A 19,101-nucleotide genomic window follows, 5' to 3' on the forward strand; every position below is an offset into this window, starting at 1 on the left:
TGTGAATGGATTTGGTAGACGGAAACTGAAAGAAGCCCATCATGTGTGTGCGTGTGCGCCTTTGTGTTTGGGTTTGTCCCTCACCACTGAAGCATTGGTGGTGTGTTTACATCCCCATATCTTAACAGTTCAGACAAAGAGACCAATAGAATAAGCATGAGGCTTAAATCGATTTATTCAACTGAAAATTCTTCAAGGTGGTGCTCCAGCATGGCCACAGTCTAATGATGGAAACAAAAGATGAAAGGTAAAAGATTTAACACACAAATCATATGCAAATCAGTTCTCACAACCTCTTTCTATTGGCCAGTGAAAATAAAATATGCATAGGCACAGCATGGCCGTGTGGTAAAAAGATTGCTTCCCAACCACATGGCTCCGGATTCAGTCCCACCGCAGTGGGACTGAACCCAGATCCATGTGGTTGTGAAGCGAACCTTTTACCACACAGCCATACCTGTGCCTACACAGCCATATTCTTTATATTGTATCGAAATTTCATGCATTCATTTGTAAAATTAAGGAAATTATTAAAAATTGAAACCCATCAGTGACTTTTGGGACACCCTGTAAATATATTCACCTCTTATACCTCCTGACTTCAGCTCTATATTTCTGTCTGATAATGTCGCCTATACAGCTAAGAACTTTATAGGTACAAAATCAATGGTCACTCTCTGACCAGCCATAACAAAAAGACCTAAATTTATACATACATGATGGCCGTCCACTTGTGACCGAGGAAGACCATTGCCGACCTTCGGGAACATTATGCGCTCTAGGACTAACTTATATTTTGCCTTTGCGGCTCCATTGGTGGCTAATGAGCCCTGCTCTTGACAAGCATACACGACTGCAAACATTGCAGACCAAGCTTTCCCCATTCACTACACGAGCTGTGTGCTTTCGCGCAGCTCGTGTAAGTTCTTCATGCTGGATATGTGCTCAAATATATATAGGGGGAAAAAAAAAAAAACCGCACATATCGAGTAGAGGTCAGCAATGCCTATGCAGAGTTTTAGGTCCAATAAGGCTCGCTCAACACCTCATAGACCCTCTCCACTTTATTGACATTATCCAGAGACAAGCCGGAGCAAGATGTCTGGTGCCAATATGAATCACAGGCTCAAGGATGTGGGAGCGCCATGATCTCTAGCACAAACCAAAGATCCCCCAAAATGTCCAATACCATTCCCTGCATATCTGGTTTTATATCAGAGTGACCTTCTCCTAGAGACATGCTTCAACAAAAGCTGAGGGGCGCCTCACTCCCACTGGTCTTTCAGCACGCCGGACACCATCCCAGAATTTCTGTGTACCCGTGCTATTGCTAGATAGCCGTTGAGCCTGCACTTGGTCCATCCGAGCTTTCAACAGGTCTTGTTTTTAATCCTGCTGGGTTTCTAGCAACCCTCCTCACCAGGGTAGCCTGGTGGGGGTGCCAGTTCAGTCGCCAGCAACCCGACCAATGCATACATACATTCTTAGAGAAGAATAGCACTAGAAGAGGGAATCCTCCAAATCTTGATTGAACATTATGAGCCTGATAACAAAGAGATAATTCCTTTCTGTTCACTCCTGATTGAGACATTTAATGTATGAATATATTGATTTTGAGTTCTATCATGTAATAAGTTCTGTCAGATTTTATCATCAAGAGAACTGATGCTGTATTACTTGCTCTGATGCAGTAAAACAGCAACGAGGTAGTTACCCTAATTCCAGCGAAGCCGAACAAGAGCAATTTTATCAGCAACAACGAGACTTTTGGTCACTTTTAAGTTTTTCCTATTTGTGATAGTAACTTGGTATTCAACACTTTGCTCTCCACTTTGGAAAAAGATCAAACAGTTCCATTTTATTTCAACTGTCGCAAAGCAAGAATAAGGGAAATAACTCTTGAAGACTTTTCCAAGTTGAACCAGTATGTTCCCTTCGTGAAAAAACATTGCTGTTCCATTCGGTTTCATCCAACCATGCATAATAATAATAATAATAATAATAATAATAATAATAATAATAATAATAATAATAATAATCCTTTCTGCTAAAGGCACAAGGCCTGAAATTTGGGGGAGGGGGATGAGTCGATTACATCGACCCCAGTTCTCAACTGGTACTTATTTCATTGACCCCGAAAGAATGAAAGGCGAAGTCAACCTCAACAGAATTTGAACTCAGAACGTAAAGATGGACATAATAATAATAATAATAATAATAATAATAATAATAATAATAATCCTTTCTGTTATAGGCACAAAGCTTGAAATTTTTGGGGAGGGGACTAGTCGATTGCATTGACCCCAGGTTTTCACTGGTACTTGATTTATTGACACAGAATTTGAATTCAGAACGTAAAGACGGAAATAATAATAATAATAATAATAATAATAATGATAATAATGATAATCGTTTCTACCATAGGCACGAGGCCTTGATTGCAAACTTTAGGCAAGGTGACCAAATATTATTGTACTGGACAAGGGGGTAAAAAAGTGCATTATCAAAGATGTGGTTATATTTGTGGACATTAATGTAGGGGTCAAAGAAGAGGAGAAAATAGGAAATTACCAGGATCTGGTTAGAGAAATATGACAACTGAGGAGGGTTTCTACAAAAGTAACCTAAGATGTTATGGGTACCTTAGGGACCATCACCAAAGACGGTTTTCTTATCGTGATTGGTGTAACTACAATAAAGGCATTAATTCTGAAATGTACTCTATTGGGAAAAGCAAGGACTGTAAGAAAGATCCTCGATCTCTAAGGAAATTGGTTGTGATCCAGTATCAAGGACATTGATTCTGAATGTAAAACATTTGTGCACACCATGAATAATAACAATAATAATGATGATGATGATGAACTCAACCATGCTCAGGTGCATTAAAAGCTTGTTGGAAAAAGTTAAAAGTGAGGTGAAAAAGCAGACATAGAAGTCAAATAGAGAAAGACAGCAATGAAAGCTAAAAGTACATACACAGCACACAGCATAAGAGAATGTGAAATGTTTGGTTCAAATACATTTTAAGTTCTTCAAATAGTCATCATCATCATCATCATTATCATTGTTGTCGTTTGATGTCCGTTTTCCCATGCTGGCATGGGTTGGACGGTTTGACTGAGGACTGGCAAACTGGGAGGCTGCACAGGTTCCAGTTTGATTTAGTAAGGTTTCTACAGCTGGACATCCTTCCTAATGCCAACCACTCCAAGAGTGTTGTGGGTATTCTTACATGCCACTGGCACGGGAGCCAGTCGACTACACTCGAATGCCACTGGCATTGACCACACTCGAATGGTGCATTTTATGTGCCACTGGCATGGGTGCTAGTCAGGTGGCACTGGCATCGGCCATGCTTGACTGGTGCTTTTCATGTGCCACCAGCACAGGTGCCCATCAGGTGGCACTAGCATCGGCCATGCTTGACTGGTGCTTTTTATGTGCCATCAGCACAGGTGCCCATCAGGTAGCACTAGCATCAGCCAAGCTTGACTGGTGCTTTTTATGTGCCACCAACACAGGTGTCCATCAGGTGGCACTGGCATCGGCCACAGCTGGCAAAATTTGTAGCATATTAGTGAGTGGGAGTATGGTAGAATAGCAGTTTATCCAGTTAATTAAAAACAAGTCTTTGTCTAAAACATTGAAATAACAAGCTTTCAAAACATTACCTGGATCATAAAATGGTGGCACTGAATCTCTGTAAGGAGTAGATGGTGTCTGGAAAGGAAATGACGGAGCATTAACTGGTGGATAGTTTACTGGCGGAGAGCTGCCTGGTGGAAAGTCTATTGGTGGAAAGTTTCCTGGTGGAGAGTTTACTGGTGGAAAGTTCCTTGGTGGAAAGTTCCCTGGTGGAAAGTTTACTGGTGGAAAGTTTCCTGGTGGAGAGATTCCTGGTGGAAAGTCTACTGGTGGAAAGTTTCCTGGTGGAGAGTTTCCTGGTGGAAAGTTTACTGGTGGAAAGTTTACTGGTGGAAAGTTCCCTGGTGGAAAGTTTCCTGGTGGAAAGTTTCCTGGTGGAGAGTTTCCTGGTGGAAAGTTTACTGGTGGAAAGTTTACTGGTGGAAAGTTTCCTGGTGGAGAGACTCCTGGTGGAAAGTTTCCTGGTGGAGAGTTTCCTGGTGGAAAGTTTACTGGTGGAAAGTTTCCTGGTGGAGAATTTCCTGGTGGAAAGTTTCCTGGTGGAGAGTTTCCTGGTGGAAAGTTTACTGGTGGAAAGTTTCCTGGTGGAAAGTTGCCTGGTGGAAAGTTGCCTGGTGGATAGTTTACTGGTGGAAAGTCTATTGGTGGAAAGTTTCCTGGTGGAGAAATTATTGAGGAAGGATTTGGTCCTGTAGAAATGAGAAAATTTTTTATTAGTGATCATTTTTATTTCATTGAAAAAAATATAATAACAGTTTCAAATGCATATCGAAAGCCTTGTTTATCAATCATATACAAGCAGATTCGATACTAAAGCAAATATGATGTACCTATCTATCTATCGTATGACTGGCTCTTACACAGCAGAAGAACAAAAAGAAATTTTATATATATATATCTGTAAAAATATGTGACACTTGTTCGGTAACCATGATAAGACTCCAAGTTTCGGATGCCAGGGCAGAAACTCATGCCGCCATCTCTTCAGTTATCTGGCCATTGAAAATTCCTATGCAAATGACCGTTAAACAAAGGGAAATTACTGTGTGGTTGACCGTTATTAAGACAAAAGAGCTATTGACCGCAAAGTAAGGGGAGGGAGTAAAGGTAAGGGAGTAAAAAGGTATATGTATATATATATATATATATATATATATATATATATATATATATATATATGTATATGTGTGTGTGTGTGTGTGTGTGTGTGTGTGTGTGTGTGTGTGTGTGTGTGTGTGTGTGTGTGTGTGTGTGTATATGAGGAGCTTGCTTTCAAAACCAGTATAAGTGCATATTTGGTTGATTTTATGATAACCACTAAAGCACCATCTTTATTAGAATAGTCAATAACCACATCAAAACAGGCATCTTCTATAAACCCACAGATTCAAAACAATTCCTATTATTCAACTCATGCCACCCCAAACACATAAAAATTAATAAACCTTATAATCTAGCGAAAAGAATCTGTACCATAGTTTCGGACACCTATACACATGAACGAAGACTCCTTGAACTCAGATCAATACTAATCAAGAGACATTACTCAACATCATTAATAAATGATGGGATTAAATGAGCTAAGGAAATAGACATACAAACATTAAGGGAAGTCAACTGAAATACTAAACTAGCCTTTAAAATACTCCCATACATCTCCACACAACCCTAGAAACAACGAAGCCTTTAACGTTATCATCCAAAATCTACCCATCCTCACAAGAGATAAAACAATGAACAAAATTTTAGGCTCACACAAAATTATCAAGAGCAAAATGCAACCGAAACCATTGGAAAAATATTAACCAACGCAAGACTTTATCCATTAACAACAGAACCAAAAGTGAAAAAATGTGGTCGGCCTAACTGTGGCACATGCCCCCACTTTTTGGAGGGTACAGAGTTCCACTTTAAACACGGTGAAACATTTAAGATTAAATCAAATTTCACCTGTACCTCAGAAAACCTAATTTATGCCATTACCTGCTTAGGGCGCGGTAATTAATATATTGGCCAAACAGGAATATCACTCTGTCGAAGAACCACTCTTCACAAACAACAAATCTGCCGCCAAATACAGACAGATATAGATCAGTAAACACATAGAAAGGTGTGCTAGGAACCTTAATCCTAATTTCATAATTTTCTCCTTCTATCAATGTTCACAGAACACCTCAGTACAATTTTCATTAATAAATATCATCCACAACTTAAAATGAACACAACATAATACAGAACACTACTAACCTTACCAATAATGCCACTAACACCCATACATTCCTTACACTATTCATATTATAGTATTATATTGACCCTAACTGCACCACATCCAGAACTACTTACCCCCTTACACACAATCTTTTTACTCAGGGACTAATAGACCCGACACCGTTTTATAATCGGTGCACATTCAAAGCCAGTGAACAGCAATGACGACACCGGTTTGACTTTGAATCTCTTTAACAATTCAAAATAATGAACTTAATTCCTCTTAATTCTACCTCAGTTCATCTAATTGCATTTATTTATTTATTGCTACTTTTCATAAAAAAGCCTTTATTTTTTTGATATTCAATGTGTATTTTCGCTTTTTTCTTCTTACTTTCCCCATATCTTTTCCACATGTAGTTTCTATCTTCTTTTTGAAACATATTTCTATTATATATATATATATCATCATCATCATCATCATCATCTTCATCGTTTAACGTCCACTTTCCATGCTAGCATGGGTTTGACGATTTGACTGAGGACTGGTGAAACCAGATGGCAACACCAGGCTCCAATCTGATTTGGCAGAGTTTCTACAGCTGGATGCCTTTCCTAACGCCAACCACTCAGAGAGTGTAGTGGGTGCTTTTACGTGTCACCCGCATGAAGGCCAGTCAGGCGGTACTGGCAACAGCCACGCTCGTTATGGTGTATTTTATGTGCCACCTGCACAAGAGCCAGTCCAGGGGCACTGGCAACAATCTCATATATATATAATACAAAGAATATATATGCATGTATACACACGTATGTGTACATACTTACATCTACATGTGTATATAGATGCATATCAGGGCACAGGACGCTAGAACAATGAACTACAGACCACGGAACGAACACATAGGAAAACAGATAGCTACTTGGAATTAATCTTTCATCAGCTGCCTCTATTCTAACTAGACATTTCGAAGATAAGGCAATATATATATATATATATATATATATATGACAAGTGACCGAGACCATTGGTGATATGCTGTGCTTGGTGACAATAATGATTACTACAGATTATGGTACAAATATTCATTACTGGAAAATAATCGTGATTCTTACTTGGGTTTTCATTGTAACAACCAATTTGTTGACAAATGCGAAAATTTTCCGAGTTAACTGGAAGAAAATATCAAAGAAAATATATTAGGGTTAGACAGAAAGGAAGAAAGAAGAATAGAATGGGATAAATTAAGTTTCAAAGCAAACTTATGAAGATGACAGTCATGATGATAATGATAATGATAATGATGATGATGATGATGATGATGATGATGAGGAGGAGGAGGAGGAGGAGAAAACAATGATGAGGATAATGATCTTGACAATGATGATGATGATGATAATGTTGATGATGACAACGATGATGACAATAATGATGATGATGATGGGGGTGGTGGTGACAATGATGATGATAACAGTAAAAATGACGAAGAAGACGGTGACGATGATGATGATGATAAAGATGCTGGTGATAATAATGACAATGAAGAGAGCAGTGATGATGATTTTGATGGTGATGATAACGACAATGATGACAAATAATGATAACGAGGATAACAACGAAAATAACGATGAAGATAACGATGATAATAATAATTGTGATGATGACAACAACAATAACAAGGAAGACATATGGAAGATGAGAAAAAGCCAAGTTGAAAGGTACAAAGATGCAATGGGAAGGATGTAGCAAAAGGTGTTGAGGAAGCAGATGAAACAGGCATGTGGACAACGGTCAAAGTAAAACAATGGGAAAACGTCGGATTGTGGTTTGAATAATTTATTTCAGTATCTCCTGACTGGCCCTCGTGCTGGTGGCACGTAAAAGCACCCACTACACTCTCAGAGCGGTTGGCATTAGGAAGGGCATCCAGCTGTAGAAACCTTGCCTGATCAGATTGGAGCCTGGTGCAGCCTCCTGGCTCACTAATCCCCAGTCAAACCGTCCAACCCATGCTAGCATGGAAAGTGGACGTTAAACGATGATGATGATGATGATGATGATGATGATGATGAGCACTTGCATTATTTTCGTTGTTATCATCATTATCATTATTTGTCATCACTGTTGTCATCATCACCATCAAAAAAGTCACAACAAGGACCTCAGACAGACAGTACTTTATGCAATATACATGCAGTTCCAAGTAATGCCAACTTTTGCAATACACCTAGATTGTAGGGTATTTTTTAAATTTTCAGATGTTTTTTCAGGTTGGGTAGTATTGAACCTAATGCTCCGATGACAATAAGGACACCCTTTATTATTATGATTGAGTGAGAGATCAGTGATACCAAAGTGACACTGGGGTGCAAATATACGAAGCCCAATATACCCATCATGACAACCCGTCTGATAAGGGTACACCAGGCACATGCATCACAATCATATGTGCGTGACATGGTGATCTCATATCAAGATAAACAGCGCATGACCTTGCAGGTGGGGCCCAGTTAGAATTTTCTTCAGGTCGAGTAGCCCATCCCACTCAAAAGGTCCCTGAATAAGGGTTATTTAAGGATGATGAACAAAACCCCCATGTTTTCAGGGATGAATTATTCAAACCCCAAATAATTCCTCTCAACACATGCGCCTCCCCTCCCCACTACTTCTGCTTGTGATCAGAGATGCACAAATCATCACTGAAAGTGCTAAAAACCAAACATCCAGCCAACGTCATGGTGTCTGGAGTGATCACTAGTGATGGCAACGTTGTGCCTCCATTCGTCTTCCCACATGGCTCGAGATGTCAATGTTATTTTCATTTTTGCATAATTTAGATGGGAGTTTATTCACCACACCCTATATCATCATCATCATCGTTTAACATCTGTTTTCCATGCTGGCATCGGTTAGACGGTTCGACTGGGGTCTGGGAAGCCAGGAGGCTGCACCAGGCTTCAATCTGATCTGGTAGTGTTTCTACAGCTGGGTGCCCTTCCTAATGGCAACCTCTCTGAGAGTATAGTGGGTGCTTTTTACGTGCCACTGGCACAGGGGCCAGAGTAGCTGGCATCAACTACGATCAGATGGTGCTCTTTAAGTGTCATCAGCACGAGGCACCCGTGAATCTTAGTCATGATCGCTGCCAGAGTCATGTTAAAGGCACCCATGAAGTGTAGCCATGGTCATTGCCGGTGTCATGTAAATGGCACTTGTGCCAGTGGTACATAAAAACACCCATTATACTCCTGGAGTGGTTGGCATTAGGAAGGGCATCCAACCATAGAAATTATGCCAAATCAGACTGGAACCCGGTGCAGCTCTCTGGCTCATCAATTCCAATCAAACTGTCTGACCCATACCAGCTTGGAGAGAGGACATTAAATGATGATGATGATGAAGGACTGAGAAAAAATGAAAATGCAATACTCACAGGCTGCATTTTGGCAATGAAAGTCTTGGCACATAAGTGATGTTCTTACTAAATTTCCAGTCACTAAAATGATAAAAAAAAATTCTAGTTTAATTCCGTGTAATACTGTGTCATATCGGAAATGAAGATCTAATGAAAAAAAGGAAAAAAAGGCAGACCCTGACCCGAGAAATCATTGAGGTTCATGAAATGATCATATCTTTTGTATGTCATCAGTGGAAGGTTAATGGCAAATCTGGGGTTTCGTTTATCTAATGTAGTGAATGAAAAATTTTGAATTTAGAAATGAGAGGAAAAAAATTAGATTGATGTGGGAGAGAATTCCAGTTAAAGACGAACAAGGGAGTTAACTTGAACAGTGATATTCAATGAAAAGTGAGTCTAAGCTTTTGCAAGTACTGTGAAATTCTAGGAATGTTTCAGAGTTGTATCCCTTGCATCTTTTGGCCAGAAATAATCTTTGAGCTATTTTACTCTTCAGTTGCTTTCTAAATGAAATTAACTGCATTATTTAATCAAATCCTTTATGTGAGTTGAACTTCATATAATACTTTTTTTGTTCTGTTGAACTATGGAAGTTTAATTTTGAATGTCTTTAAAGAATCTTATCACTGAGCAAAATGGTTAAAATAATATTTCTACAATAGATATTAAATTTGACCATGATCGAAGTGTCTTCAGTTTCTCTATAAATTCTTATAAATTTTCCAAAAATACTAATAGTTTTTTATGTGTAGCAGTGGTACATTCATACAACTCAAGTCCTTATGTATAATAATAATGAACTTATTGTATGTATATAAATAAATATATAAAGTAACAAGCAAAAGAAAAGAATTCCTTTAAAGGGATGAGTAAAATATCCAATTCACTGGTACGTTGGTTGAATACCACATAAATATGGGTATCACCCCTAACCTCTGGCTACCTAACTCCCCAAACTGCAACCCCCTTGATTATAGAAGTCGTTTTTTATATCTTCTTGAAGCTTACTAACTTCCTACACCTTGATCTTTGGATCTTACCGTTACATATTACTCTCTCTCTCTCTATCTATCTATCTATCTATCTATCTATCTATCTATCTATCTATCTATCTATCTATCTATCTATATATATATATATATATATATATATATATATATATATAAATACATAGTCTATTGACTGTTTTTTTACCCTCGCTAGACCACTGGTGGTAAAATAAAATTTCTAAAATTTTCTTTGCTACCCTGTATTTTATTAATATATATATATATATATATATATATTAAATTTAATTTATGTTGAAAGTCAACAAACAAACTGAGGTGTATTGAAAGATACAGAAAAGGAAATAATTTTATTCTCAAACGCAGGAGAATGCTAATAATATAGCATAAACAGGATAAACTAGCCATATTTTGCAGAAAAATCTGTCAGCAGCCAACCATGAGCCTCAAACTCACAGGATTTATTCTTTGTAAGCCTAGCACTTATTCTATTAGTGTCTTTTGCAGAACCATTAAGTTATGGGATCATAAACACACCAACATCAGTTGTCAAGCAATGGTAGGGGTACAAACACAGATACACACACATACAAATATACACATCCCTGTTATTACATGTCAAGTGCTTTACCATTAAGCTAAACTGCTCCAACGACAAATTCTTCTGCAAATTTAGGATAAATAAGTCTAGCTTTATAAGACGCTATCGTACGTTAAAACAAATAAGTAACAAGGATGTCAGGGTATTAGTGCATTACAGCCATTTCAGGCAACTCCATTTAATTGAACAATGCAAGCATTACATCAATTTGATGATAAGGAGACAGATAAAAAATTATAGCTATGTTACCATCTCATGACCCCCATTGTTATTCTTTTCTGCCACTCCAAATTATAGTTGGGGTATTTTTCTCCCTAAGTTTATTCTGTGATAATAATAGCAGCATGTAATTCTTTTATTCTCTAGTTCTGATGAAATATTTGCTAAAACTTATAATGGAGTATCCTATATGTTGAAAACCTATGGCCTTATGCATCCGAAGATGGCAGTGTATTTCAAAGATTTTGTTTTTCCCATGCTGGACACTTGATACGATCTTTATTTTAAATAACGGTCTTATCCTTTTATACACACACACACACACACATATATATGAATAAAAATAAGATCAAGATATCTTTGGCCTGAAGAGTAGCCTGCGGTATACACCTCACTTGGATGTTTACCATTTCCGAGGTTCTGCTCGGTATGAAACATATGTAGCCCAGATCTTATCTACTCCATTTCTTAACTCATATATATATATATATATATATATATATATATATATAAAAGAAGAAAAAGAAAGTGGAGATTGTGAAGTTAATAATTGTTTATTATTAATAGCAAATTAATCATCATCCCTTACAGCTATTTCAATTAATACTCAGTAAATATTAAGTAAATATTAAACTTATATTCATATGACTTGTGCATAATATCTTCAGAGGATAAAAAATATATCCTTGGATGTTTTATATTTGTCTATGGATTCATTACAGAAGACTGAATAATCATTTACTTAAAATTTACTGAGTATCAATTGAAACAGCTGTAAGGGATGATGATTAATTTGCTGTTAATAATAAACAATTATTAACTTCCCAATCTCCATTTTCTTTTTCTTATTTTATATGAATATAAACTATATGTTTTTATATATACACCTATTATTTTAAGGAAATTTATTCCCCCAAAATACTAGGTATTGAACCAGTATCTCCTTGGATGAAACCATCCCTTCATGAAGTTAACATAACTTCTAATCGTGTATATATATATACTTATCTCCAAAATGTATTTCAAAACATGTGTAGAAGAGTCAACTTCTGTATTGAAAATGAAGGATGACATTTTCAACACTTCTTATAAAGATTTTGTAAAGTCTTGTAAAGTCTAATATATTCTTTTGTTTCTCTCCTTTTTTTTCTCTCCTTTTTGTCTCTCCTTGTTTCTTTCTGTGTTCCTTTCTGTGGAAGAGTATCGGCTTGAAGCGTTAAAGACTTTTTCAATTCCCGAGAGTTATACTAATACATCTGTTTGTTTTCTACAACACCTGTCTTTGTCTTTTGTCTTTTTGTGAATTCTCCCTATATTCTTTTGTAGTCTTAGAACATCTTATAAATATTTATTTTGCAATAAAATACTGCAGAGAGACTTTTTGAACACCCGGTACTATTTCTTCCAGCTCTTCACATTCTGAGCTCAATTTCCACCAAGACCGACTTTGATCCTTTTGGGATTGATAAAAATATATATATAAGGGAAGCACTGGGGTCAATGTAATTGGCTAAACCCGTTCACCCTAAAATCTTTGGCCTTGCACTAAAATTAGAAAGAAATATTTAATTAGAGTTGTTGGCAGACTGATCAAAATTAATTAACAAAAATCTCATGTGATAGTGATAATGATGATGATGATGGTGATGACAATGTGGTGATGATGGTGATGATGATGATGATGATGATGATGATACTCAAGGCCAAAATATGGGCGGGGAGTCTTAAAAATAACTGTGAAAATAAGAAAAATAAAAAAACTGGAAACAAAGAAATTAATTAACAAATTAGGTTGGACTTGATATTTTACTTCACACACAAAAATTATACTTGACATGCAACAACGATAACAATAACAACAACAACAACAACAACAACAACAAAAGTAATAATTTCTAATTTTAGCACAAAGCCAGCAATCTCAATGGGAGGGAGCAAGTCAATCACCTTGACTCTGGTACTTTATTTTGTTGACTCTTAAAATAACAAAAGCAGATCTTGGCAGGATTTGAACTCAGAACATGCACAGCCGGAAGGAATGCTTCTAAACATACAGTCCAGTGCAAATACCATCAGTCACTTTTTGTTAAGCCTGCTTTGACCACCCTCTCATACTGTGGCACAAAAGTAACAATTAGTCATACTGTTGGGCCTCACGGAGACAAAGTGGCTGAGTTCCTTTCGAGTGTGGGGTCTAATGGAGGTCATGACCAAGACCTTTGGCATTGTGCCATGCTTGACAAGAAGACCCATCAAGCCGAGCAAAATTGCAGTTGTGGCAGATACTGGTGTCACACAAATGGCACCCGTGCCGTTGGCATGCAAAAGCACCCATTACACTCTTGGAGTGGCATTAGGAAGGGCATGCAGCTGTAGAAAACCATGCCAAATCAGACTGGAGTCTGGTGCAGCCTTCCAGTGTGCCAGCCCTGGTCAAACCGTCCAACCCATGCCAGCATGGACAACGGACGTTAAATGATGATGCTGATGATGATGATGATGATGATGATGATATAATTTATCAGTTTGCCTTCTCCTGGATTATCTTCTATACCCGTCAGAGTGTAAGTATCTTGAGAGAAAAGCTGAACATTAGAAGCATCAGTTGTGGTGTGCAAGAGAGACGATTGCGCTGGTATGGACATGTGGTGAGAATGGAGGAGGATAGCTGCGTGAAAAAGTGCCACACCCTAACAGTTGAGGGAACCCGTGGAAGAGGTAGGCCCAGGAAGACCTGGGCTGAGGTGGTGAGGCAAGACCTTCGTACATTGGGCCTCACCGAGGCGATGACTACTGACCGAGACCTTTGGAAATGTGTTGTGCGTGAGAAGACCCGGCAAGCCAAGTAAGATCGTTGCCAGTGCCCCTGGACTGGTTCTTGTGCGGGTGGCACATGAGATGCACCATTTTGAGCGTGGCCGTTGCCAGTACCACCTGACTGGCTCCCGTAGGATTTTCGAGCGAGATCGTTGCCAGTGCCCCTGGACTGGCTTGTGCGGGTGGCACATAAAAGACACCATTTCGAGCGTGGCCGTTTTCGTGCGAGTGACACGTAAAAGCACCCACTACACTCTCTGAGTGGTTGGCGTTAGGAAGGGCATCCAGCTGTAGAAACTCTGCCAAATTAGACTGGAGCCTGGTGTTGCCATCCGGTTTCACCAGTCCTCAGTCAAATCGTCCAACCCATGCTAGCATGGAAAGCGGACGTTAAACGATGATGATGATGATGATGATGTAGAGAAATGCCATTGAGTTTAACAAAATTCTTTCAACTACCCCTCATTCTTTCTTTATCTTTTTTCTTTCTTTCTCTTTCTTGGTAACAGTGATGTGTTGTTCCAAAATTCTATCTGTCCATTTTAGTATTCAAGAAAGATTTGTCTTCACACAGCTGTTATATGAACAGATCATAGTATTTGGAAATGGGTAGGAGTTGTTTCTGCAATTATTTTCCCTTTTCTAAGTTCATCTCTACAGATTTTCAACAGAGTTCAGAACCAGCAATGAATGTTGCGATGCTTCACATATGAATACATTTAGTCGCGAACAATGCAACCAAAGTCAGCAAAATAGGCAATGAGTGTAATGTATATGCTTATTTCAAAATTTATTGCTTTTGAAATATGCATATACACCCGTTACCTATTTATTCTCTCTTCAATCACATTGTTTACATAGACCTATTCCTATACGAAACATTTTAATTTTCAGTGTTGGCTCTGAACTGTAGAAAACCTGTAGAAAAAAACTTATAAGTGACAATATTGCACTGCTAACACAAGGTAAGGCACAATATTGACTTACAAACTTTTTATATACTTGGTAGTGCATTAAAGTTGCAAGCAAAGCAAAATACCCTGCCGTCGCTAGCAATTAATGTCTTCGATTTTTGTTGTGATTAGTGTTGCTATCTTCCAAATGATTTGAGTATTTCGGACATTTTCGGTCTTTTCAATAGCATGTAAATGCAGCCAGCCACATGCTCAGTTGAGAATTCATTGTCTCTGATACAGAAAAATGTGAAAATATTCACTGATGTTGCAAATAACTGCCTGGCTGGATAAAAATCCAGCATGTGCAATTGAGGCAGTAATTAAAATAGCCATCTACATTAAATATGATACACAGATGACTATAAAAGCTAAAATATTTAATTTTTATGAAGATTTACAGACATTGCTGAATGGTTTCAAACCAAATTATTTGGTGCCATGTAAAAATCACCCAGGCTGGTGCCACATATAAGGCACCTGTACTGGTGCCATGTATACAGCACGTGCTGGTGCCACATACAAAGCACAGGTGCTGGTGCCACATACAAAGCTCCCAGTACACTCTGTAATGTGGTTGACATTAGGAAGGACATCCAGCCTTAGAAACCCTGCCAAATATTAGAGCCTAGGCAGCTTGCCAGTCCCTGTCAAACCGTCCAACCCATACCAGCATGGAAAACAGACGTCAAATGATGATGATGATGATGATGATCATCATCATCATCATCATCATGGTGGTGGTGATGATGATGATGATGATGATCATCATCATCATCATGGTGGTGGTGATGGTGGTAATGATGATGGTAGTGATGACAATGATGATGACAAAGATTTACAGAAATTCCTGAATGCAATCACAAATCAAAAGAACGCCTAAAGCCAAATGATCATTTTTTTGCCCCCTTAACACCTTGTTAGACATAGACATAAAATGTCCCCTTCTTTGTAAATGGCTAATTAATTATAACTGAGATAAAAGTACAACTCTTAGGCGTTGGCATGTGATTCTCTTGGCTCTGTGATCCTTCAGCTTCCTTTTTCTAAAGAATAAAGTTAATAACCATTGTTTCAGAGAAGCAAAATAAATCATTAAAAAGACAATTGAATTTTATTCTTTTGCTCTAAATAATTTGTTTTCTGCTTTTTTATGTAACTTTCCACAAATAGACCAGAACTTCTGGTTTGGTTAGAAACAAATGTACCCAAACGATATAAAGGAATGATGGTTCAAGGTGAATCATGGGAAAATGGGAAATTACTTTTAGAAAGGATTGTGTCACAATCATTGTCTCAATATTTGTTTCTTCATGTGTTTGTATGTGTGTGTGTGTTCGCATGCACGCGTGTATGTGTGTGTGTGTGTGTACATGTGCTTGTATATGTATGTGTAAGTGTGTGTTTGCGCATATGTTTGTATGTGTGTGTGTGTTCGCGTGCATGCGTGTATGTGTATGTGTTTACATATGTGCTTGCATATGTATGTGTGTGTATGCGCATGTGTTTTTATGTGTTTGCATGTGTGTGTGAATGTGTGTGTGAATGTGTGTGTGGGGGTGTGTACATATGCACTTGTGTATGTATGTGTAGGTGTGTGTGTTTTTGTATGTGTGTGTGTGTGTATGTATGTGTGTGTGGACATATATGCTTGTGTATGTGTGTGTGCGTTTGCGCGAGTGTTTTTATGTGTGCGTGTGTGTGTGTACATATGTGCTTGTGTATGTATGTGTGCATGTATGTGTGTATGTTTGCGCGAGTGTTTGTATGTGTGCGTGTGTATACATATATACTTGTGTATGTATGTGTGTGTTGCCGCGAGTGTTTGCATGTGTGCGTGTATATGTACATATGTGCTTGAGTATGTATGTGTGTGTTTGCATGTATTTGTATGTGTGTGTGTGTGTACATATATGCTTGTATATGTATGTGTGTGTTTGCATGTGCGTGTGTGAATGTGTATGTGTGAGTACATTTGTGCTTGTGTATGTCTGTGTAAGTGTGTGTTTGCACATGTGTTTGTGTGTGTGTGTGAATATGTGTGTGTGTGTATATATGTGCTTGTGTATGTGTGTGTGTGTATATATGTGCTTGTGTATGTGTGTGTGTGTACATATGTGTTTGTATATGTATATGTGTGTGTTTGCGTGTATGTCTTTATGTGTGTGAATATGTGTGTGTGTACGTATGCGGTTGTGTATGTATGTATAAGTGTGTGTTTGTATGCGTGTGTTTGAGTGTGTGTGTGTGTGTGTATGAACATATGTACAAACGTTGACAATCAAATCTAATTGTTAAATCTATGTATGCATACAGGTTTAACAGTGTGACTTTTACATATATACATGATTATATATTCCTTCTATATGTGCCAATGTACACACGTATGCACACACATATACACACACACATCATCATCATCATTATTTAACACCCGTTCTCCATGGTGGCATGAGTTAGACAATTTGACTGGAACTGGTAACCCAGAGAGCTGCACCAAGTTCCAGTCTGATTTGGCTTGGTTTCTACAGTTGGATGCCATTCCTAACACCAACCACTCCTAGAGTGTAATGGGTGCTTTTTACGTGCCACCAGCACAGGTGCCATTTAGTTGACACTGGTAACAACCACAACTATGGTTCCACTTGGTTTGACGAGTCTTCTCAAGCACAGCATACCGTAAAAGTGTATATACAAAAATATGTATATATATACATAAGTGTATACACAAGCAAGAATGGATGAGGATAGCTGTGTGAAAAAGTGTCACACCCTAGCGATTGAGGGAACCTGTGGAAGAAGCAGGCCCAGGGAGACCTGGGATGAGGTGGTGAAGCACGACCTCTGAACATTAGGTCTCACCAAGGTAATGACTTCTGAACGAGACCTTTGGAAATATGCTGTGCGTTAGAAGACCCAGCAAGTCAAGTGAGACCAAAATCCAAGGCCTCTGCCAGGGATGTAGCCAGCCCACCTATACATACCTTTCCTTCATTGGACACTAAACTCCACTTGCGAAGACCTGTTGAGGCAAGGGAAATCGAAATCAAACTAAATTCAACGACTGGCACCCATGCCAACGTCTCCTTCATTGGACACTAAACTTGGCTTGCAAAGACCTGTTAGGGCAAGCGAAAACGAAATCGTGATGGCACCTGTACCAGTAGAGTGCTAAGACCACCGTTCGAGCGTGATCGTTGCCAGGGCAGCTGTCTGGCTTCCGTGGCGGTGTATCAGCAAAATTGTCCAAATTTTAGATTCAGCTTGGAACCTTTGTATCTAAGGAATGCTTAAAGATAACTTAATGGAATTATCAGAGGTTTTTCCCAATACTATTGAGCTCTACTTTGAGCAAGAAAAAACGTTGATTATTCTCCCAGCTTACCAGAAGAATTGTGATGAAGTTGACCATACACAAAAATGACATTTTCATGAATAATTAGCCATAGCTCAAGACTGGGAGCTCATAAAGGATTGAAATAAAGTTTGAATGGAAGCTTAAAGTTTTATTTCAAAGTGCCAGAGAAAATTCTGCCTGAAATTCTCTCTGCTAGGCATCAAGAGTTGTTCTTTTTTGGCAATGACTCCATAACCCTCCTCTTGACTGCAGTGTGTGTGTATGTATATGTATGTATGTATGTATGTATGTATGTATGTATGCAGCTATCCATCTATCTATCTATCTCTCACATGCCTCATCATCATCATTTTCAACTTCCTCCTCATTTAATGTAGTCTCCCATACTGGTATGGGTTGGAAAAGTTCAATACCACATTGCCCCTGTGTCTGCTTTGTCATCGCATCTATGGCTAGTTGCCCTTCCTAACATCAGCCACCCATAATAACGTGTACTCAGTATACCAGCACTTCTGAAGAACTTGCAAGACTGAGTGGCCCTTATAACCCGAGGGAAAAATAGAAGAGAGAAGGTGTGATTTGTGATTTGGTGAGGGATCTTGAAAGGGTTGTTGAAGGAAAGGGAGGTGTGGGGTAGGTTAGAAAAGAGTTAAGAGGAGAAGGGATGTTGAGGAGGCAGAGAAGGTGTTGGGAAAGGGTAGTGAGAGAAAATAAGGCAGTGGGTGGGGGTGGGGGCAGTGGTAAGTATAGTGAGAGAGAGAGAGTGGCTAGGAGTTACCATAGATATAGGGGGAAGAGGAAGAGTAGGGTGTGAATGCTGTTAGAGAGCATTCCAGATGGAGAAGCAGTGGAGAGTAAATGGTGTGTGTGT

The 19,101-nt window shown here is 38.6% G+C and overlaps 1 protein-coding gene across 3 annotated transcripts in view; it reads right to left on the bottom strand.

Moving 5' to 3' along the window:
* Positions 1-19,101, bottom strand: part of LOC106871109 (uncharacterized) — a 64,324-nt gene that overhangs the window by 26,344 nt on the left and 18,879 nt on the right. For 2 of the 3 annotated variants that reach the window (XM_089347674.1, XM_089347667.1), the window contains exons 3-5: positions 9,291-9,353; positions 6,973-7,029; positions 3,675-4,337 (exon numbers count right to left, since the gene is read on the bottom strand). In XM_089347674.1, the coding sequence (XP_089203800.1) occupies positions 3,675-4,337; positions 6,973-7,029; positions 9,291-9,353 (783 nt within the window). The remainder of the gene's footprint in view (positions 1-3,674; positions 4,338-6,972; positions 7,030-9,290; positions 9,354-19,101) is intronic. The other variant, XM_014917412.3, reaches the window with a different exon arrangement.

The sequence above is a fragment of the Octopus bimaculoides genome, chromosome 1, assembly GCF_046866305.1.
Source record: "Octopus bimaculoides isolate indiv1 chromosome 1, ASM4686630v1, whole genome shotgun sequence".
Taxonomy (NCBI): Eukaryota; Metazoa; Mollusca; class Cephalopoda; order Octopoda; family Octopodidae; genus Octopus; species Octopus bimaculoides.